The sequence below is a fragment of the Prionailurus viverrinus genome, chromosome B4, assembly GCF_022837055.1.
Source record: "Prionailurus viverrinus isolate Anna chromosome B4, UM_Priviv_1.0, whole genome shotgun sequence".
NCBI classification, from domain to species: domain Eukaryota; kingdom Metazoa; phylum Chordata; class Mammalia; order Carnivora; family Felidae; genus Prionailurus; species Prionailurus viverrinus.
In genome coordinates this window covers 80,129,972-80,153,090 of record NC_062567.1, presented here as the reverse complement: position 1 = coordinate 80,153,090, position 23,119 = coordinate 80,129,972, and the positions used below count along the sequence as shown (strand labels likewise).

Here is a 23,119-nt window from a genome sequence, read left to right as displayed (position 1 = left end):
ACATGACCCAAGCCGTCCACCTCCCCTGCCTGCAGGGCTGTACAAAATGGCAGTCGAGGGGCAGAGAGCACAAAGACTCACTTCTGGGACGGGGGAGGGGTGGGATGGGGAAGCTGGGTCCAAACTCTATGTACAAGAACTGACACCACAGCTTCTTTTCCATCCGCATCATCCCCTTACTCTCCCAACAGCCAGCCTACCAAACACCCATCCATCTCTCCATTCTCTATCATTCGGCTTGGCTTTCTGTCTCACGGACTGGTGAAAAGCACCTGACCTTGCAGTGAAGGGGAGCACAACTCACGGTGCGCAAGGTAGTGGCTGGGAGAGGACAGTCACAGGATCTTACTTCGAGGGGATGCGCGAAGGCCTTCTCCTCTTTGTCTCCATGTCACAGAGTCCGGGCTCGCAAAGGAGATGGAGTTAAAGAGCAAAATATAGATTTTAAAGGATTCCAACCTTGTAAGTAATGAGATGGGATTTATTGCCCTTTTCTGTCCTAGCTCCCCGTTGTCCTTCCACAAGAAGGAAATTTATTGTTGATATTCCGGTTCCCTGGAAAAGGGATCCAAACACACACGAGGGTAGAGCAGTTACAGAGAGCTTTGTCCTTCCCACCCTGCACAGTGCACAACACAGAGCGGTCCCCATACCTGGATCCCGCTGAACGTGTGTGTGCACGTGCCTCTCGAGGGCAGCTCTCACTGCACGCAGAGGTGTCCGAGGTCAAGGCCTGGGGAAAATTCAAGGACCCTAGTTCCGTCCCTCTCAACTAGTTACACTGAGTGTCAAAGGACACTGTGTAGCCAGGGTTAGGGTGGGAACTTACCAAGTCCTCTGTTACAGGAGGCAGTAACAACACTGTCCACAATGAGGTTTCTCAACCTTGGCACTACCAACATTTGGAGCCAAATAATTCTTTGCTGGGGGAGCTGGGGCTGTCCTGTGCACTGTAAGATATTTTAGCAGCACCCTTGGTCTCTGGCCACTGGATGCCAAGAGCACACAGCCCCCAGCCCCAGGCAAGAGATTTCCAGAGATTTCCAAGTGGCCTCTAGGGGACAAAACCACCTTCTTGGTTTTTTCATCTAGACCAGAACTACTGGTCTAGATAAAGCAGATGATCTTCCACAGTGGGGAAAAAGCCCAAGTCGATTCAACAAGGTCACAGTTGCAAAGGCTCATCTGAGTACAGCAATGTGTGATAGGAAGACAGGACAGAGACCCCAGGCAAAAAAGAAGATCCTTCAGGAAAACAGGAAAGCTGGTATTCCTGTAAACCTGTCGCTGGAGAAGAGACACTTCCTCACACGGTGTTGATCTCAGTGATCTGAAGAATCAGTCAGAAGTCAGAAAGTCCACCCTTTTGGAACTTTCCAGGAAAGACCTAGTCTTCATCCAAATTTGGCTCAAGGATGGCTTCCAAAGACTGTGGGACTGTCTGTTTAACAAGCCTGCATCACATCTCTCTTTCCTGAAGGCAAAGTCTGGTCTTTCTTCCAAGGTTGTGAGGATGCAGGAAGGCAGAGGGAGGACAAGCTGCTTCCCCTGCCTGCTTAGTGTTCTACCTTGTCCCTTGCCCAGGCCTCTAAAAAGTCCACGCAAAATTTCATTCAAAAAAGAAATTCACAAAATTAAAAACTGTAAAAAGGCAAAGTGGGCAGTCTCTGCTGTATGAAAAGAGAAAAAGAACAGTCTGGATGAGAGAAAGAAGGCATAAAATGTGTGAAGAAGAGACGGGATGTATGAACTAAGACTTTATAAAATGAAACTTCTGAAGTCTGTATATTCTTCTACACACACCAAAATAAGCCCATAACTAAAATCTGTGTGAGGGTCCACAGTAGGACTTCTGCATCTTTCTTTCTTTCACACTTTTTCCCTTTTTTTAAAAAAAAAAATGACAAAAATTTTTAAAGCCTCCCCAGAGAAGCCCAACACATCAAACACTGTTTTGCGTAAAGATGAGAAGAAGCTCCAGGCACTCTGTCTCTTTGGGATATGGAAAGAGTATATTGCAGTTGAAAACAAAATAGAAAACTTTCTTTGCAAAAAAAAGAAAAACAGTTCTTTTGATCTCCTTGGCTGAAGCACACACAAAAAGTGACGGCTCCCCCAGGCTCCATCAGGAATGGAGGAATAAGCAGAGGCTAGGGAGTGCGTAGATTTCTCTTTCCAGGGCCCCGCCAGTGAAAAACGATGACCGCGTGTTAGTCGTTAGCAGGACCCACAGATGGTCTGTATTCCTGGTTGGCCCTCTGGAGTCTGGGAGCATCAGCATCGCCAAGAATTCGTTTGCACAGGCATGCCTTAGAGAGATTGCAGTTCGGTTCCAGACCACTGCAATAAAGCAAGTATCGCAATAAAGCAAGTTCAAATGAAATTTTTGGTTTCCCAGCGCATACAGAAACTATGTTTACATTATACTGTAGTCTATTAGGTGTGCAATAGCATTATGCCTAAAAAAAATAAGCATACCTAAATTTCAAAGTACTTTATCGCTAAAAACGCTAACCATCACCAGAACTTTCAGAAAGTCATAATTACTGATCACAGATCACCATAACAAATGTATAAAAAATTTGAAATATTTTGGAATTACCAAAATGTGACACAGAGACACGAAGTGAGTAAATGCTGTTGGAAAAATGGTGCTGACAGACTTGCTCAAAGCAAGGTTGCCATAAAACTTCAATTTGTAAAAAAAAAAAAAAAAAAAAAAAGATGTAATATCTGCAAAGCTCAATAAAGTAAAACACACAAAAAAGAGGTAGGCCTGTACTCACCACAGATGGGGAGGGGGATCCTAAAGGAGGCAGAAGCCAGAGAGGGGAGGGAGGAGGATGACAGACATGAGAACCTATGGTTCTTACCGCTGTTACTTGTTGAACTGGAAAGAGTAGACCCCATGATCTGAGGGAGCATCCACCGTCACCTGATTTTGCTGGCCGCCACTCTCCTGCACCACAGCCAAGGTAGGAGGGTCACCTTACACATTCCTTTGGTGACTTCCCACTAAAGTAGCCTAACTAGAACCCACCCAGAACCCCCCCTTCTGCACACCCGTGAGAGCACACGCACACATGCGCACACAGCATCACCTCCTCAACGATTAGAGCACTCTGTCTTCTTCCCAAGACACTACTCAGTATGAGCAGCATTAACCACTGTCTGTTCAATGTGAGGAAGGGCCTCATTCAAGGACACAGACAAAGTCTTTATTTCCTACATTCACTCACATACCTACCAGCTGACTGGGAACACAGAACCAGCATCACTGTTAGAGGAAGATCTTGATCAGGTGAAAGTCTGCCTGTTTGTTGTCCTATCCTCAATCCAAAGAGATGAGAAAGCTCTTACCTCAGCTGAGACACTGGACGGCGGCACAGGCGTGTACTGGGAGATGTACGCTCCTTGCATAGCAGCAGCCGTCGGCATGTACTAGAGTGAAAACCAGCAACAGGCTCAGAGATGGGCTCTTTGGCTACATTTAAAGTCCCTGGGAAGCTTTAAAAACCACTGATGCCTATGTTCCATCCCCAGAGAGTCTAATCTAATTGTCTTTTTCAAGAGCACTTCAGGTGGTTCTAAAGTGCACTGGCTTAGAGAGACGTCCACCTCCATGCCTTCCTTTCCTGATCTTTCCTGCCTTCTGCTTTTGCTCATCACACAGCCTTGAAGCTCTCCTGTGCAAGCCAGAATGCAGCCGACCTACGAGAAACTTCAAGAGCTTCATGCATTCTTCTTTCTATGATTTTCGTAAGGATTTCTAAGGACATGTGTGTGAGCTCCTGGAGAAACTGCTATGTAGACAGAAGCACTATTTGTTTAGTTTTCCGAGTAGGAATCAGTTAAAAGGAGTGAACTGGGGAACAGAACGGCCGTATTCTGTTTCTCTCCTCATCTGAGTGTGCCTTCACTGATGCCGAAGTAACCGCCGCCCTCATTCACAAGTATTTATGCTGAAGAGTATGACACAGGGACCCCTTGCTCAGTATGAGTTGAAATCAGAAATGTCCTGCTTTACCATGCCTGTACTGCTGAGGGAGAGGTGGCCCAACTGCTGGGTAATAGGTCCCATCATGGAGGCAGGCTGGAGAGAAATGGGGTGATCCATCCCTGGTGTCAGAACTGAACCCTAGAGGCAGCACCAAAGGACAGGGTTAGTGATTCACATCTATCAGGACCACTGAAGGCAGACATTTAAAATTCCTGGGAAACAACACGTGAGTAGTAACCCAGCTGTACAACAGAAACAGGAGCTCTGCTCATTGGCGTGGAGGAGTCCTTGTCTCGGAATAACAAACTCTGAGTTTGTTCTAAGCCAGAACTCACACCCACATTGTTTTTCTTTACATTGTTTTTCCCATTGTTTTTCTTTACATCAAATTGCCTCTTTGGCTTCTGCCCACTTCTGAACACTCACTGAAGGCTGCATGAGGTATGACTGGTGGTGCATCCAAGATGGGTTAGGTACTTGTACAGGAGATGTCTGAGTTACTCTCTAATGCAAACAAAATAAACAGACAAACACATTAACTGCCTATAAACCACTGTTTCTCCCAGTGATCTGATAGTTTGGTTTCAGCAAAACCCCAAAAAAGTTGGAATGCCCCCTCACAACATAGAAACATTAAGAACAAACTCTTTATAAAATATATTAGCAACTCTTACATGTCAACAAATAACCCAATTTAAAAATGGGCGAAGGAGGGGCGCCTGGGTGGCGCAGTCGGTTAAGCGTCCGACTTCAGCCAGGTCACGATCTCGCGGTCCGGGAGTTCGAGCCCCGCGTTGGGCTCTGGGCTGATGGCTCAGAGCCTGGAGCCTATTTCCGATTCTGTGTCTCCCTCTCTCTCTGCCCCTCCCCCGTTCATGCTCTGTCTCTCTCTGTCCCAAAAATAAATAAACGTTGAAAAAAAGAATTAAAAAAAAAAATGGGCGAAGGATAGGAATAGATACTTCTCTAAGAAGATTCACAAATGGCCAATAAGCACATGAAAGAGGTTCAACATCATTCGTCACTAGGGAAATGCAAATCAAAACCACGATGAGACACAACTTCATACGCACTAGGATGGCTGTAATTAAAGGGAGAGGATAACAAGTGTCATATACTGCGGGCAGGAATGTAAAATGGTACAGCAGCTTTGGAAAACAGTTTGGCAACTGCTCAAAAAATTAAACACAGAGTTCCTATGTAACCCAGCAAGTTCACTTGGAGGTATATACCCAAGAGAAACTAAAACATGTGTTGACACAATAATTGTACACAAACGTTCAAAGCAGTATTATTCACAATACCCAAAAGGCAGAAACAACTCAAAGAGACATCAACTGATAAGTGAATAGCAAAATGTGGTATAGTCCCACAAAGGAATGTGACTGATTCAGTCATAAAAAAGAACCAAGTGCCACTATATGCTACAACACGTTAAACCTTGAGAGCATGCTAAGTGAAAGAAGCTTGACACAAAAGACATATACTGTATGCTTCCATTTATTTTTTTAAAATTTTTTAATGTTTTATTTTTGAGAGAAAGAGACAGAGCACGAGTGGAGAGGGGCAGAGAGGGAGACACAGAATCCGAAGCAGGCTCCAGGCTCTGAGCTGTCAACACAGAACCCAGCATGGGGCTCGGACCCATGAACTGTGAGATCATGATCCAAGCCAAAGTCGGAGGCTCAACCGATCCAGCCACCCAAGAGCCCTGTATGCTTCCAATTATATGAAGTATCCACAGTCAACAAATCTATACCCATAGAAAGTATATTAGTGGTTGCCAGGGGGTGGGGGTGAGGGAGAATGGGCAGTGACTACTAATGGGTACAGAGTCTCTTTCTGAGGTGATAAAAATATTCTGGAATTAGACAGTGGTGATACTTGCATAACTTTGCAAAATATGCTAGAAATTACAGACTTGTCTAAGTGGGTGAATTTATTTTTATTTTTTAAAATTTTCTTAAATATGAAATTTATTGTCAAATTGGTTTCCATACAACACCCAGTGCTCATCCCAAAAGGTGCCCTCCTCAATACCCATCACCCACCCTCCCCTCCCTCCCACCCCCCATCAACCCTCAGTTTGTTCTCAGTTTTTAAGAGTCTCTTATGCTTTGGCTCTCTCCCTCTCTAACCTCTTTTTTTTTTCTCCCCCCCCCCCAATAGACTTCTGTTAAGTTTCTCAGGATCCACATAAGAGTGAAAACATATGGTATCTGTCTTTCTCTGTATGACTTATTTCACTTAACACTCTCCAGTTCCATCCACGTTGCTACAAAAGGCCACATTTCATTCTTTCTCACTGCCACGCAGTATTCCATTGTGTATATAAACCACAATTTCTTTATCCATTCGTCAGTTGATGGACATTTAGGCTCTTTCCATAATTTGGCTATTGTTGAGAGTGCTGCTCTAAACATTGGGGTACAAGTGCCCCTATGCATCAGTACTCCTGTATCCCTTGGGTAAATTCCTAGCAGTGCTATTGCTGGGTCATAGGGTAGGTCTATTTTTAATTTTTTGAGGAACCTCCACACTGTTTTCCAGAACAAAATGCACCAGTTTGCATTCCCACCAAGAGTGCAAGAGGGTTCCCGTTTCTCCACATCCTGGCCAGCATCTATAGTCTCCTGATTTGTTCATTTTAGCCACTCTGACTGGCGTAAGGTGATATCTGAGTGTGGTTTTGATTTTAGTGGGTGAACTTTATGGCATATGAAGTATATCTCAATTTTAAAATGGAAAAAAATTAGCAATGAGAAACTAGAAATGCATCACAATAAACAAGTAGGTTTACCCCATAAATATAAGGATTGTTCAACATCAGATACTCTAAACAAAAGTCAAAATTGAAGGAGAAACCCATAGTATGAGATGCTGAAAAGGCATTTGATAAAATCCAGCAGCAATTTATTAAAAACAAACAAAAAAAAAACACCAAAAAGTGAAATAGAGACTAGAAACTACATACATATATTGAAAGCTATTACCAAAACCTAGCTGTTAACATTAACCTAAACAAAGAAATATTAAAACCCCTGCATTTATGAAAATAGTAGTTTACAGTAGGGTCAAACAGGTTACAATTAGATAAGAACACAATGGCATAAAATTGGAAAGAAAGAGAAAGCTATGATTTTGCACTGATGATATAACTGTATACCTAGAAAACTTAAAAGACTCAGTAAAAAAAAAAAATGCTAGTAGTAGTATTTAGCATGGTAGCTGCATACAAGATAGATGAACATAAACCAATAGCTTTTCTTCAGTGTATCCAGAAGTATCTAGAAATGCTTATAAAAACTATGGAACACTTAGGAATATATTCAACAAGAAAAGTATAAGACCTATGTAAACAACACGAAAACCTTGCTGACGGACATAAAAAGAGATTTAAAAACATGAAAAGAAATACCAAATCTTGGGTGGAGGGAATACTTTTTAAAAAGTCAATTCTCAAAAAAAAAAGTCAGTTCTCTTAAACTAATCAATTTAATGTAATTCTAATTAAAATTATCAGTTTTCCGGGGCGCCTGGGTGGCTTGGTCGGCTAAGCGTCCGACTTCGGCTCAGGTCATGATCTCACGGTCTGTGAGTTCAAGCCCCGCGTCGGGCTCTGTGCTGACCGCTTAGAGCCTGGAGCCTGTTTCAGATTCTGTGTCTCCCTCTCTCTCTGCCCCTCCCCTGTTGATGCTCTGTCTCTATCTCAAAAATAAATAAACGTTAAAAAAAAAATTAAAAAAAAAATTATCAGTTTTCCAAAAATTAGGTAAAATGATCAATCATAAACTTTATACAGAAGAGTAAATGCCAAAAATAGCAAAAAGACTGAAAAATTTGGAACAGGTTTGTCTTATATTGGACCATATTATGAAAGCCACTGTGATCAAGTCAACGCATCACCGGAGTAAGAACAGACACAATGAGCACTGAAAGAGGATAAAGGATACAGAAACAAACCCCAATATTTATTATATGACAAAGGTGACAATTTAATTCACCATTTTTAATTTAAAAAAAATTTTTTTTTTAATTTTTTTTTTCAACGTTTATTTATTTTTGGGACAGAGAGAGACACAGCATGAACGGGGGAGGGGCAGAGAGAGAGGGAGACACAGAATCGGAAACAGGCTCCAGGCTCTGAGCCATCAGCCCAGAGCCTGACGCGGGGCTCGAACTCCCGGACCGCGAGATCGTGACCTGGCTGAAGTCGGATGCTTAACCGACTGTGCCACCCAGGCGCCCCTAAAAAAATTTTTTTTAATGTTTTATTTTTTAGAGAGAGACAGAGTGCAAGTGGGGGAGGGAGAGAGAGAGGGAGACACAGAATCTGAGGCAGGCTCCAGGCTCCGAGCTGTCAGCACAAAGTCTGATGCAGGGCTTGCAAACTGTGAGATCATGACCTGAGCTGCAGTCAGATGCTTAACTGACTGAGCCACCCAGGGGCCCCACCATTAATTTTTAATTTAATTCACCATGTTAATAATACATTAATTCAAATATGATGATATAATAATCTGGTGCTAGGACAACTCGTTAACATTCTGAAAGAATTCCATAAAATCCCTATCTGGTGGGGTACGTGGCTGGCCCAGTCAGTGGACTGTGTGACTCTTGATCTCAGGGTTGTGAGGTTGAGCCCCTGTGTTGAATGCAGAGATTACTTATAAAATCTTTAGGGGTACCTGGGTGGCTCAGTCAATTAAGCAACAACTCCTGATTTTGGCTCAGGTCATGATCTCATGGTTCATGAGATCAAGCCCCATGAGTCTGAGCTCTGCACTGACAACTCAGAGCCTGCTTAGGATTCTCTCTCTCCTTTGCTCTCTGCCCCTCCCCAGCTCACGAGGGCATACACGCACTCTCTCTCAAAAATAAACATTAAAAAAAATCCCTATCTGCTACCATATACAAAAATAAATTCCTGGGGGCGCCTGGGTGGCTCAGTTGGTTAAACGTCCAAGTCTCTTGATTTCGGCTCAGGCCATGATCTCACAGTTTATGAATTCAAGCCCTGCACTGTCAGCACAGAGCCTTCTTGGGATTCTCTCTCTCCCTCTCTCTCTCTGCCCTTCCCCTGCTCACACTCTCTCTCACAAAATAAACTTTAAAATATATATATTAAAAAAATAACTTCCTGATGATTACATATTTAAATGTAAAACAATCAAAATAAATCTTGGAAGGGGCACCTGGGTGGCTCAGTTGGTTAAGCGTCCAACTTCAGCTTAGGTCATAATGGTTCATGAGTTTGAGCCCCGCGTTGAGCTCTGTGCTGACAGCTCGGAGCCTGGAGTCTGCTTTGGATTCTGTGTCTCCCTCTCTCTTTGCCCTTCCCCCACTCATGCTCTCTTTCTCCCAAATATAAACATTTAAAAAAATAATAATTAAAAAAAAATTCTTGCCTCCTACCCTAGATGTATTGAATTGGAAATTCTTTGTGTGGTGCCCAGTAATTTAAGTTTGATAAGCTCTCCAAGTGATTCAGATTTACAGTTCAAGACTGAGGACCACAACACAAAGTCAATGGACAAAAATAAATTTGGAAAAAAATTATTTGTAAGAAAGATAACCAGAGGATTAATACTTAAATAATATACAAATAAGTTTTTTATAAGTTGATGGGAAAGGAATAACCAAACAAAAAAAAAATGGGCCAAGCATATGAAGAGCAATCAGAGAAGAGCAAATCAAAATATGATAAATGCAAAAAAAAACCGAACAAAAAACGCTTAAACTCAGCTATAGTCAGGAAAGTGCAAATTAAATAACAATGCAGGGGTGCCTGGGTGGCTCAGTTGGTTAAGCATCCCTTCTGACTTCAGCTCAGGTCATGATCTAACAGTTGGTGGGTTCGAACCCCATGTCAGGCTCTGTGCCTGGAGCCTGTTCAGATTCTGTGTCTCCCTCGCTCTCTGCCCCTCCCCCACTCATGCTCCATTTCTGTCTCAAAAATAAACATTAAAAAAAAATTTAAAGCAACAATGCACTTCACACCTATCAAAACAGGAAAAACTTAAAAAGAGCAATGTCACTTACGGCTGGAGGGAAATGGGCACTCCCATACATTGTTTCAGTTCACTCCCATAATATGAACTGAAACATTATGGAAAGCAATTTGGAAAGCCTTTATGGAAAGCAATCTGGCAACATCTATAAAACTGAAAGTCCAAGGGCGCCTGGGTGGCTCAGTCCGTCAAGCACCAGACCTTTGGTTGCAGTTCAAGGCATGCATGATCCCACTTTTCCTAAGACTGTATCTCCCCCCACCCCCCCAACTGTGTTCGGCTCCTGTGCTGACAGTGCAGAGCCTGCTTGGGATTCTCTGTCTCTCCCTTTCTCTGTCCCTCTTCTGCTCACATGCACATGCGCTCTCTTCCTCTCTCTCAAAATAAATCAACTTTAAAAATACGTATTAAAAACAAAAAGAACCCTGAAAGTCCATATATTATTCAACCTAGCAATCATGCTCCTTGGACTCTAGTCCCCAGAAATAAAAGTACTCAAACTTAAGGATGTAGCCATAGGGGTCTTTACTTATGAGTGGTTTTATTTCTGGGAGCTAGAGTCCAAGGAATGTGCCTGCTAGGTTGAATAATACATGGATTGAGTGTTATTTGTACCAGAAAAACTCAAATCCAAGTGAATACCCTTCACCAAGATAGAGTTGAAGAAATCTGGTATATCTGCAGCATGAAATATAATGCAACTATTTAAAAAAAGAAATAATTAAAATAAAGAACCTCAACATTAACTACATTAGAATCACATGTAGAGCTTGTTAAAAATTTAGCTTTCCAGGGGGGGTGGAGGGGTGGGGTGAAGATGGACGAAATAGGTGGAAGGGATTATGAGCTACAGACTACCAGGTATGAAGTGAGTCACAGATATGAAAAGTACAGCATAGGGAATACAGTTGATAATACTATAATAACTTTGTATGGTGACAGATTGCTGGGACTCATCCCCAGAGTTTCTAATTCAGCAGATATGGGGTGGAACCCAGGAATTTATGTTTTTTAAAATTCTCAGGTGATTATACTGGTCTAAGGACCACACTTTTGAGAATCACTGGTTTAAGATACTGTTAAGTGAGAGGAGAGAAGTATAAAAATATATTTAATATGGCCAGATTTCTGTAAAATAAGTGATGACTTCCAAAACTGTATACACATTAAACGATGACTTCCAAAACTGTATACATATGTGTATATCACATGAAGAAAAATATGGAATTTTTTGAAATATATGGAAAGGAAATTAATATGGGTTTACTCATGGGGTGGTAGACAGAGAGTAAGAGGATGCTACCATAACAGTCTATATATATGTAATGTGATCACATGTTATGCTTTCAACTAAAATGATTTGTGAGCAATATACATAAAGGAAACACCAAAAAATAAGTAGTTTCCAGCCTTATATTCCTTTACCTAAAGTACAGTGATAACGGAAAACCACCACACCCTTTTTTGGGCATGAACACACCTGATATGAAGACACAGGAGATGGAAGATATGGGGAGAGTGCAGACTGAGCAAGCATCCTGCTGGGGGTGATGTTATAAGGAGCTGGGTAAAACCTGGAAGAAGGAACCTCATCAGTAAGGAGTCCCAGGAAACCACAAGGGCCCCACTAACAGACACAGCCACTTCCCACTAACTGCTGTTTAAAAATCAAGATGAAACATCCCAGTACCAGGACAGGCTGTTGTCATTTTCAGGTAGCCCAATGATAGCAAACACCCTTACCCATTCTGAAGAGCTGTGGTGGGATCATAGGTCAAAGCCATACCACCCTATAAAGGAAGAACACAGTGATCAATCATACTGTGAGCCCTTGGGTGGTAACAGGAGGAAGCCCAGAATGTCAAGACTAGGATGTGTTTGATGCAACAGATTAGAGCAAAGTCTGGACTGGTCCCATTACTGCTGTTCTGGAGTTTTTCTGGTTGTGCAGGCTGCAAAATCCCGCTCAAGACCCACACTGAAGATCATGTTAAACAGCCAGCCATCTCTCAGTTACATGCTATAGCTCTCAAGCTTGCCACTAAACTCACAGAAATCAGGCCATGGTAATTTCCATTCCACTTTAATAACCTTAGTACTCCTGTCTCATCAGAGGTCCTCTTACCACATCTCCATTCCTTGGCCAGGCCCGTCCATTTTGCACATATTTTCCTTGGTTCTGTCGTTTCTTTGGACCACCATCAGCAAATTTGCAAAGCAAGGGATCAGAAGGGGCTGCCAAGAAAGCAAGCAAACAGGCAGCTGAGTCCTACCTCACTTAGTCCATTCACACTCATGCAAAATGCCTCCAGAATCTTCCCTGGAAGTAACAATCTGTGGCTCTCTCAGCCTGATTCCCAGATGCCTCACCTGGTACTCCAGCAGGTGTCTTAATATATTTTCCATTAAAGTGGGTGATGATGGCTTCACACTTCTCTGTGGACTCCATCCTAAGGAGCACAAGAGGGGTTAGGCTCTAGCTTCTCCAGGATCTGTGCTCCCCCTACATTCAAAGAGAAAGCTCTAAGTTCCCAGCCCCACAAATGCTCCAAAAATTATGACTCTAGAAACACAGTTTTCTCCACACAAATTCAAGGTATCTTGAAGAGGCAACCGCATCTTTTTTTTAAATGTTTATTTTTTGAGAGAAAGAAAGAGAGAGCACAAGCAGGGAAGAGGCAGACAGACAGGGAGACACAGAATTCAAAGCAGGCTCTAGGCTCTGCACAGAGCCTGACGCAGGGCTCAAACTCAAGAGCTGTGAGAGCTGTGAGCCGAAGTCAGGTGCTTAACCAACTGAGCCACCCAGGCACCCTGTGGCAACCCCAGCGTCTAAAAGCTCCCTCAACTGGCTCGTATAGGGCTCCTAAAAGGAAAAATGAAGATCCTCATGCTATGAATATCCCAAAGAAGTTACTGATGGATAGGCCCACTATTAGGTCTGGTTCACAAACAAGAATAGAATAAATAGTGGCTGTCACCATTATTTATTTTATTTTATTACTTATTTATTTCTTAGGAATAACCTTTTTTTTTTTATGTATATTTTTAAGAGACAGAGAACAAGTGTGAGCAGGGGAGGAGCATAGAGAGGGGGGCGGACAGAGGATCCCAAGCGGTCTCTGTGCTGACGGCAGCGGGCCCAATGTGAGGCTCAAACTCATAAACCATGAGATCATGACCTGAGCCGACGTCTGGACACCTAACCAAATGACCCACCCAGACACCCAGATTTTTTTATTTAAAAAAATTTTTAATATTAATTTGAGAGAGAGAGAGTATACACAATACAACTGAAGGAGGGACAAAGAGAGAGGGAGAGAGGGCATTCCAAGCAGGCTCCACGTTTTCAGACAGAGCCCAACGTGGGGCTCAATCTCACAAACTGTGAGATCATGACCTTATCCAAAATCAAGAGTAGAACACTTAACCAACTGAACCACCCAGGCTCCCCTGCTTTTTTTTTTTTTTTTAAATAAGCTCTATGCCTAGTGTGGGGCTTGAACTCATGACCCTGAGATCAAGAATCACATGCTCTACCCACTGAGCCAGCCAGGTACCCCATGTCACCATTAGTTTTTATTACAAAATTCCTAACTTCACTCCAATAAAACTGTACAAGCTAAGAACTTGCTAATGTTTATTTTTTGCTTTTGTAGTCTAATTAGCTCCTAATAATATTAAGATTTTATAAAACTGTAAGAGGAAAGGGAAGACAGAGTTCATGGTCTATAGTGACAGAAACAATGTTGGGAACTACTGAGTTAAAGTGTCTTATTGGGGAAAGACGACAAGTAAGAAACTAGAAAATCTAGATTCCAGCACCAGTTTACTACCCAAAGTTCTGTGAGTTAGGACCTGCACAAAAACCCACTGGACCTATTCCTCATTTCTGCTTTAGGGATAATATCCACCCTACCCTATTGCAGATCAAATGAGATCATGTCTTTTAAGTGTGTTCTAAAAATTCTAAGGGTCTATATGACACAAGGTACAGTATCTTCCCCTCCTTCCATATTTAAAGTAAATCTCATTGCATTTTCTATGCCAATAACCACTAAAAATATGAACCATTCCTATGAAGGTGGTCATTTTAAAACGGTCTTAAATGGAACCTTTTAGGGAAAAACCACAACCTAGGTATTCCAAAGCAGCAGTCTTTAGTTGGGTTACTTCTACTCCTTAATCTTCCAGAAGGCTACGCAGGCATGGGGTATTTTAAGAGAACTGTTTTCAGACCCTCCACTTCCTCATAAGCTCTTTCCTAAAACTGGTCTGCCTGGGGAGAGCCTGTGGCCACCAAAGGTCAAGTGCCCTCTCACAGCCACCCCTTTCCACAGATTTTGCACCCATCCCCAAACTCCACAAGAGGCAATGATGCCTGACTTTTAAATCATTTTGTAAGTCAGATGTTTCTAATTCTTCTTTCCAACAAGCTGGATAACTCAGTAGGTTGTTAACGGACACATTAAAAAATCAATTTTGACAAATTAATCACATTGGTTATTGGCATATAAATAAGAATTCAAAGAATTCCTATTTTAACAAAACTCTTTCTATTCCCATTTACTTATTTATGTGAACAGGTTTCTCAGCATGAAAACAAAAAAACAGTTACAGAGAAGTACGACAGAATGATCCATAAAAAGACTTTCAACTATAAAAATATTTTATACTGGAATACAATTTTGTAAGGAAATGGAATGGAAATACAAGATCAAGAAAAGTGGGGGGGGGGGGCGCCTAGGTGGCTCAGTTGGTTAAGTGTGTGTTGATCTCGGCTTAGGTCATGACCTCATAGTTTGTGGAGTCAAGCCCCACATCTGGCTCTATGCTGACGGCATGGAGCCTGCTTGGGATTCTCCCCCTCTCTCTCTGCCCCGTCCCCCGTCAAAATAAATAAATAAAATTTAAATAGTCCCTAAACACATCAGTCTATTAAAAAAAAAAAAAAAAAAAAGAAGGGGTGCCTGGGTGGCTCAGTCAGTTAAGCATCTGACTTAGGCTCAGGTCATGATCTCCCAGTTCATGAATTCGAGCCCTGTTTTGGGCTCTGTGCTGACAGCTCAGAGCCTAGAGCCTGCTTCAGATTCTGTGTCTCCTTCTCTCTTTGCCCCTCCCCTGCTTGTGCTCTCTCTCTCTCTCAAAAATAAATAAAAAACACTAAAAAAAATTTTTTTAAAAGAGAAAGAACATCATAATAAGAATGATCTAAGAGTTATGACTATTGGGGCGCCTGGGTGGCTCAGTCAGTTAAGCGTTTGGCTCTTGACTTGAGCTTAGATCATGATCTCGTAAGTTCAAGACCCACATCGGGCTCTGCCCTGGCAGTGTGGGGCCTTCTTGGGATTCTCTCTCAATCTCTCTGCCCCTACCCCATTTGCACGCCTTTCTCTAAAAAAAAAAATTAATAAACTTAAAAAAAAAAGTTATAACTATTAAAAAAGAAATGTCCTATATATTTTTAAAAGGATGATTTTGTATATCACATTGCTATGACATTTAGATATATTTGCATACATTTATAAATGACATGACAGTTTTATTTAAAATGTCAATACTTGTAATTTGCTGGAAATTATACTTTGCAAGATCTAAATGTATGAAGAAAATATGTAGATAGTAACATAGAAAGATGCAGAAGATTTCAGTTTTTCAAGTCTTCAAAGCCACAGTTTCCAAACTGGGCTCGGAGGTACCCTGTGCCTCTGCAGTGAGCTCACAGAGGCACACATAGGGAATTTTTGAACTTTCTGAAGAAAATACAGCAACATCTGTTGGATACTGGATAGACTACTAACTCTAAACAGGTCACTATTTCAACATTAGATCACCCTACAATCCTTTGATACTGTATTATTACAAAGCTAGTTTTTCAATGGTGGCTACGACAAAAGCAAATACCATAAGAAAACCAGTGTGTAACAGGAAATAAGGGTGTAAGTGTCTAATCTGATTCCAAGGCTTGAGAAGTTGTGCAGTGTTCAACAGATGCACATCCCATTTGTAAGTATAGTAAGTATAAAGATTGAAATAAAAATATTTTCTCTTTTAATGCAGTTTTGAAATAGCTACAATTTTTTTAATTAAAATTTTTTTTTATTTTAGAGAGAGTGCACAAGTGGGGGAGAGAATCCCACAATCCCAGGATCATGACCTGAGCCAAAATCAAGCAAAAACCGACTGAGCCGCCCAGGCACTCCAAAATAGCTACAAAATTTTTTTTTTTAATTTTTTTTTTCAACGTTTATTTATTTTTGGGACAGAGAGAGACAGAGCATGAACGGGGGAGGGGCAGAGAGAGAGGGAGACACAGAATCGGAAACAGGCTCCAGGCTCTGAGCCATCAGCCCAGAGCCTGACGTGGGGCTCGAACTCATGGACCGCGAGATCGTGACCTGGCTGAAGTCGGACGCTTAACCGACTGCGCCACCCAGGCGCCCCTAGCTACAAAATTTTTAACATAAAAACCTTTTGAGTTGTTTAGACCATTAAATTACTCAATAAACTGAACTGTTACGCATTTCTTTTGCTCAGTTTTTTTGTTTTTTGTTTTGTTTTTAAATAAACTCTACCCCAATGTGGGGCTCGAACATACAACCCCAGAATCAAGAGTCGCATGCTCTACTGACTGAACCAGCTGGGTGCCCCTTCAAGTATCCAAAAAACAAAGTACTGAGACAACATAAGGTGCCATGAACTGAAAAAGGTTGAGAACCTCTGCTTTAAGAGTATGGGAGCAAAAAAAAAAAAAAAAAAAAAAAAAAGTCTGATGACTTCAAGCCTAGGAACTCTCTTTTAGTTATACTTGGGATTGCCAGCAGGTGGTGCTACCAAGATTGAGTTTCCAAGATCTGAAATACTCCAGAGTAAGGTAGTGTTCCTGGATCAGACAAGATATTTTAACACAAAATGGGAACTTCAGATCACTTATTCCAATAGTTTTCAAACTTTTAGAAAAAGTGACAGAATCTCCGTTTAAACAAAATCTTAAAATAAAGGCAGCACCATTTCTTAAGTGGGCTAGGAGATTATGAAGCCCTACAAATGACACTTAAGCCCAGAAGAGGTAGGCAACCTGGAGAACTCCGCAGCTGTAGGGTATACCTTAAGAAAACCACTCATCTATATCAATCTCCACTTCACAGAGTAAACCAAGTCACATAAAGGTCTGATATCACAGGGGCAATTAGCGGCAGAGTTGGTCTAGGATCTAAGTCTCTCAACAGAACTGAAAAGGTAGACCAAATCTTCATCCCACTGATTTTAAAGCCAGAAGGATTACCACTCACTGTGGGACATTGCACAAATCACTTTATATTGGGGACTCCGGTTTCCTTATCTATAAAATGGCTTTTTTTTAGAGTATCCTTTTATTTTTATTTTTTTGAGAGAGAGAGTAAGCACATGAGTGGACAGAAGCACATGAAGGACAGAGGGAAAGACAGAATCCCAAGCAGGCTCCACACCCAGTGCACAGTGCAACACAGAGTTCAATCCCATGATCCTGGGATCATAACCTGAGTCAACGAGAGTTAGAAGCTCAACTGACTGAGCCACCCAGGTGTCCTGGTTTCCTTAAAACAGAGAATATTTGGGGCGCCTGGGTGGCGCAGTCGGTTGAGCGTCCGACTTCAGTCAGGTCACGATCTCGCGGTCCGGGAGTTTGAGCCCCGCGTCAGGCTCTGGGCTGATGGCTCAGAGCCTGGAGCCTGTTTCCGATTCTGTGTCTCCCTCTCTCTCTGCCCCTCCCCCGTTCATGCTCTGTCTCTCTCTGTCCCAAAAAAAAAAAAAAAAAAAAAAAAAAAAAACGTTGAAAAAAAACAGAGAATATTTATAGTAAAACCTTGGATTGCAAGTAACTTGTTCTGTGAATGTTCTGCAAGATGAACAAACATTTCTAATAAATTTTGATAAATGAGCAATCTCTTACAATACAAGTTGTATGTGACGCCAAATGTCACATGATCACAACTAAGCCAATGGTTCTTCTCTCTCTGTCTTTCTGCGGGACTGTGGGTGATCATCTCTATGCTTGAATGCTCAGTCTTAGGCCGCGGTGTTTGGCAGAAATCAGTGATTTTTCAGAACCTTGGAAGATGCCCACAACAGGCACTAGTGCATTTTTTGTCACTTCAAAGCACCTATGGACAGTCCTTTGCTTTTGTATGGACAGTCCACACAAGAGTAAACTTAGGAATGCTTTGCTTCGTTCTAGCTCAGGCTGCCTGCAGGTATACAGACCTTTCCCTCTGCTGCCTTATTGCCAGTTACATTAAATACAGTATATGATAAGAGTTTATTAATATTGCACTGGAGTCAACATCCATGTGAGCATATACTATGGCTGCCATGTAGAAAAAGATTCCACTGAGCCAACAGATAGCAGTGATTCTGTTAGTGAAAGTCGCCCTACACAATAACCCAACTCTCTCTTGTCTCCCTCACACCAGCCATGAAGGTTTTCAAAGATAAGTGCAGGTTAATTTATTTTTCTTTATATTTTTTATCATAGTAATCATTTTTAGTAATAATTTTCATATGAATATTTTTGAGTTGTAGAACGAATCATCTGAGTTTCCATGATTTCTTATGCAGAAATTCACATTGATATTCAATAGCTTTGGATTACAAGCATGTTTCTGGAATGAATTATGCTCGCAAACCAAGGTTTTACTATATTTCGTGGGGTTGTTGTAAAGATTAAATGAGATAATAGAATGAGAAACTATTCAGTAAACTGTAAGAAGATATAGAATTATTGTATTCTTCTTGGGTCTGGATCAAAGGAACAAATGCTACAGTAGCAAGAAATAGTAGAGAAAGGATAAAGATTTGGGAGCAAATGGTTTTTTGAGTATTGTGACCTCTAATTAAATGAATTTCTGATTCACTGTCAAGTACTTTAGGCCAATAATTTGTCCCTTGGGGGAGGGAGTACAGATTTTTTTGGTGATCTTCTAAGTGACATTCTTTATTAACTTCATCATTTCCCATTCTTGATATCCCTCACCTTGCAAAGCCAACCCCTCTGCTGGTCCCACTGGTATCTCGAAGGATTCGAGTAGAGATAACCTGGCCAAAGGGCTTCAGCATCCCCTCCAGTTCTTGTTCATCCATTGATAATGGAAGGTTTGATATGTATAAATTTGTGGGGTCCTGCTCCTGTTGCTATGGGGAAAAAAGTGAGAAAATGAAGCTCACATCTCTTATCCCTCTCCCACCCTAAGCCCTCATCACAATACGACATCTCAGAAAAGAGACAGTAGGAAGGGGCCCACATAAACAAAGAGTATCTTAACTATTCATAACACCTAGTCTCACTACCATGGATTGTATGTTGAGTCGAGGGGAAAAAAAAAAAAGCAGACTCAATATTTCCAGTAGTTTACACACCCATAATAGAAGTCATCGGTGATGTTTTGGCTGTCTCTTTAAGAACTAGGCAGAGCAGCTACTCCTCCCTCCCCAGCACTGGATTCCCTTGGCCAGCACTGCTTCCCGGCTGGCCTGTTTTAAGCAATCCTCCTCCCTCCTCTTCCGGCCACAGCAGAATCCTCTGAGTAGGAATGCCTGTTCAATCCTCTGAGTAGGAATGCCTGTTCAGTCTCGACTGAGGGAGAGCAGGAAGAGGGAGAAGGGGAAAGGAAAGGCAATGTGCTGGGGGCTGTGCTAAGGGGCAGATGTTTAGCTCTCGGGGTCACCATTCAGCCCTCAGAGCTCTAATCTCGTAGGAACTCTGAAGTCTCCTAAACGCCATTGTCAGAGGGCTTTTCTCAGAAAAGAGGAAAGAGGTGGAAGAGCCCCCACCAGGGGGCAGAATGTGCAAAATGGCAATAACTTCCCACAGCTGTATTTTTAAGAACTTAAGCAGTCACTGCCCTAGAGAGTAGGGTCTGGTCACCAGCAACTTCAATCCCTCTTCTGCCTTTCCCCTCAGGGCTTTGTTTTTCTTTAACCATACAGAAAAGAGTGACGGTCAGGCCCACCTCATCAGCTCTACAGAGTATTCACAATGACTTCAGAAAGGCAAGGGGGCAATCCCGCCTCAAAACAGAAGGGAGAGAAAAGCCTCAGGTTTTCTAGTAGTCTGGATTAAAACAAAAGCTTCCCAGAGACATGACAAAGAGGGTCAGCTTCCTTCCTTGCTGTGGCTTCCCTCTCCCCAACCCCTAACAATTCCCCTACAGATACCCCACCCCCAGCACAAGCAAAGGGAACAGTGTTGGGAAGTGAAGAGCACTTCTTAACTTCTGAGTTGCACAACTGGCTTCTTCATAGAATGTTGCTAAACTACCACAAGCTGTCTGGTAGGGAAGTGGGGCCAGGGTGTAAATGGAGAAACAGCAGAAGGAAGGGAAGCTTCTTGACCCTCTTACCTGCTTATAATACTTGATGAGAGGAAGAGTCGACAGAGCTACCTACCACAGATTTTGAAGAACACCTTCCTCTGGCAGCCAAGGGATGCTCAATGGGACGCTGGTCCAGCCTTTCTTTGGTCAGATATAGTCAAAAAACTACTGCACATGGCCCTTGCCCATCAAATTCATGGTCTTACACCCTCTGGAAGCCTTAGAACTGGACCTCTGGTGCTAGGAGGAGTAGACATGGGGTAGAACCCTTACCTTTGCCATCTGTGCCTGCACACCACTGGCTTTCAGTGCTGTGACAGCTTTCTGTGCTGCCGAAGGACTGTCAAAGTCCACAAAGCCATAGCCTGGAACAGGGAAACAGCATCACTGGGAGGTGGGGGTGTAAGGGATGCAGGAGGCCCAGGCTTGTCAGAAGACAGAGGAAGAGTTATGATCCATGTAACAGAGTAGGAGGGAGAAAGAAATTAAGAGGTTTCAAGCGGTTATCCACGTGCTCTTCAAACCCCATGAGATTTAGTCTATTTTACAGCTATGCATGCCAAGGGCGATGGGGTCCTTGTGATGTTCTTGCCTTTTTCCCTCCCCCTTAAGAAATAGGAGGTTTCAGAAACTAGGCTCTTCTAATAATCCACAGCCCCCGACCCTAACGAACGCTTTCCTGTTTTCTAGCCACATCCCAGGAATGCCAGGCATGTAGGGAATATAGCCTCTCCGTTGCAGACAGCCAGCCACCTGTAAGAAGCCCCACCCCACCCAATAGATAGTCCTTCACCTCCTTCTATTCCTCCATCCACACCCAGCGCTGCTCGAAACCTCAACATATTCATCCTTACAAAATAATACCCACCAAGTCATTGCACCACTACCACTACTGCAAGGCATTTACAATGCTTTACTAAATAGAAACAATCTTACCTCCCATATCCACCATCCAATCTGGGGAAACAAGAAGTCCAAAACAGGCTGAGGGACTCTGCACACTTCTAGCCTTGGGTCCCCAAAATAGCATTTTCAGCTCTAGCTATCTGGTCACCAAACAATCTAAATATCTATTAGTCTTTTAAGCCTGAAAACCTTAGAGATGCCTCCCCAGCACTGAGTACTAGGAGCTTTGAGCAGTAAAGATAAGAGACAAGGGATGGCTTCACTCATAGGTGCTCTCCATCACCAAAGATAGCTGTTCTCTCACCTTTGCATTTGTTTGTACTCTTGTCCAGTATGGCCTTAGTGGAGACAATCTTGCCATATCTAAGGGAAAAGAAAATGCAAAGTGATAATGTGGGGGCAGGGATTTGGAACAGGACAGAGATCAAGACATCTGGATGAATCCATGCCCTTTCTTTAAAACTGTTCCTACTCAAACCTTAATAAAAACAAGAAGAAATAAATTTAAAATGTCAAACTCATCATATAAACCTATTCTCCAAAGATGCCTACAAGAAATAACATAACTGCAGTCCCTACAATACCAACATGTTTCTCTCTTCTTCCCCAATTAAGACTTAGATACTAGGTGGGAAGAGACTATTATCTTCTTGGGAAAAGAAGCCTGGTGATATCCACATAGTGTGTGTAGGGGCAGAGCTCTGGCTGGAATTCCTTGGGGACTAAATATAATCCTTAATAATCAATTACCTTCTTCTGGACAAACACCATTCCTATGAAAAACCTATAGACATTTCTCTTCTCTGCATCCCATTACCCACCTCTGATTGAAGGTTAACCTGAGCCAAACTTTTTCTTTTTATATAATTTTTTTCTTCTATATAATTTTTTCTATATAACTTTTTTCTTCTATATAATTTCTATATATAATTTTCTTCTATATAATTTATTTTTTAATTTACATCCAAGTTAGTTAGCATATAGTGCAATAATGATTTCAGGAGAATCCAGTGATTCATCACCTACATATAACACCCAGTGCTCATTCCTTAATGCCCCTTGCCCAATTAGACCATCCCCCACCCAAAACCCCTCCAGCAACAGTTTGTTCTTTATATTTAAGAGTCTCTTATGTGTTGTCCCCCTCCCTGTTTTATTATTTTTGCTTCCCTTCCCTTATGTTCATCTGTCCTGTACCTCAAATTCCACACAGGAGTGAAGTCATATGATATCTGTCTTTCTCTAATTTCCATTAGCATAATACACTCTAGTTCCATCCACATTGTTGCAAATGGCAAGATTTCATTCTTTTTGATTGCCGAGTATTACTCCATCACATATATATACATATAGATACATATATATGTATATATTTACACACACACACATACGTATATATATGTATATGTGTGTGTATATATGTGTGTGTGTGTGTGTGTGTGTATACACACACACACACACACACACACACACACACACTACATCTTTATCCATGCATCAGTTGATGGACATTTAGGCTCTTTCCATAATTCGGCTATCGTTGACAGCACTGCTATAAACATTGGGGTGCATGTGCCCCTTCGAAACAGCACACCAGTATCCTTTGGATAAATATCCTTTGGGTTGTAGGGTGATTCTATTTTTAATTTTTTGAGGAACCTCCATACTACTTTCCAGAGTGGCTGCATCAGTTTGCATTCCTACCAGCAGTGCAAAACGGTTCCTTTTTCTCCACATCCTTGCCAACATTGGTGGTTGTCTGAGTTGTTCATTTTAGCCATTCTGACAGGTGTGAGATGGTATCTCATTATGGTTTTGATTTGTATTTCCCTGATAAAGAGTGATGTTGA

General features: G+C 42.1%; 1 protein-coding gene across 4 annotated transcripts in view; it reads right to left on the bottom strand.

Moving 5' to 3' along the window:
* Window positions 1-460: 460 nt before the first annotated feature.
* The window catches only part of RBMS2 (RNA binding motif single stranded interacting protein 2), a 92,448-nt gene continuing 69,789 nt past the window's right edge, over window positions 461-23,119 (bottom strand). For 3 of the 4 annotated variants that reach the window (XM_047867095.1, XM_047867094.1, XM_047867092.1), the window contains 12 exons: window positions 21,574-21,632; window positions 20,637-20,728; window positions 19,025-19,182; window positions 12,382-12,461; window positions 12,137-12,246; window positions 11,755-11,801; window positions 11,492-11,585; window positions 4,427-4,504; window positions 4,028-4,138; window positions 3,361-3,441; window positions 2,874-2,959; window positions 461-2,340 (listed from right to left, as the gene is read on the bottom strand). In XM_047867095.1, coding sequence (XP_047723051.1) covers window positions 2,879-2,959; window positions 3,361-3,441; window positions 4,028-4,138; window positions 4,427-4,504; window positions 11,492-11,585; window positions 11,755-11,801; window positions 12,137-12,246; window positions 12,382-12,461; window positions 19,025-19,182; window positions 20,637-20,728; window positions 21,574-21,632 — 991 coding nt within the window. In that variant the 3' untranslated portion in view covers window positions 461-2,340; window positions 2,874-2,878. The remainder of the gene's footprint in view (window positions 2,341-2,873; window positions 2,960-3,360; window positions 3,442-4,027; window positions 4,139-4,426; window positions 4,505-11,491; window positions 11,586-11,754; window positions 11,802-12,136; window positions 12,247-12,381; window positions 12,462-19,024; window positions 19,183-20,636; window positions 20,729-21,573; window positions 21,633-23,119) is intronic. The other variant, XM_047867093.1, reaches the window with a different exon arrangement.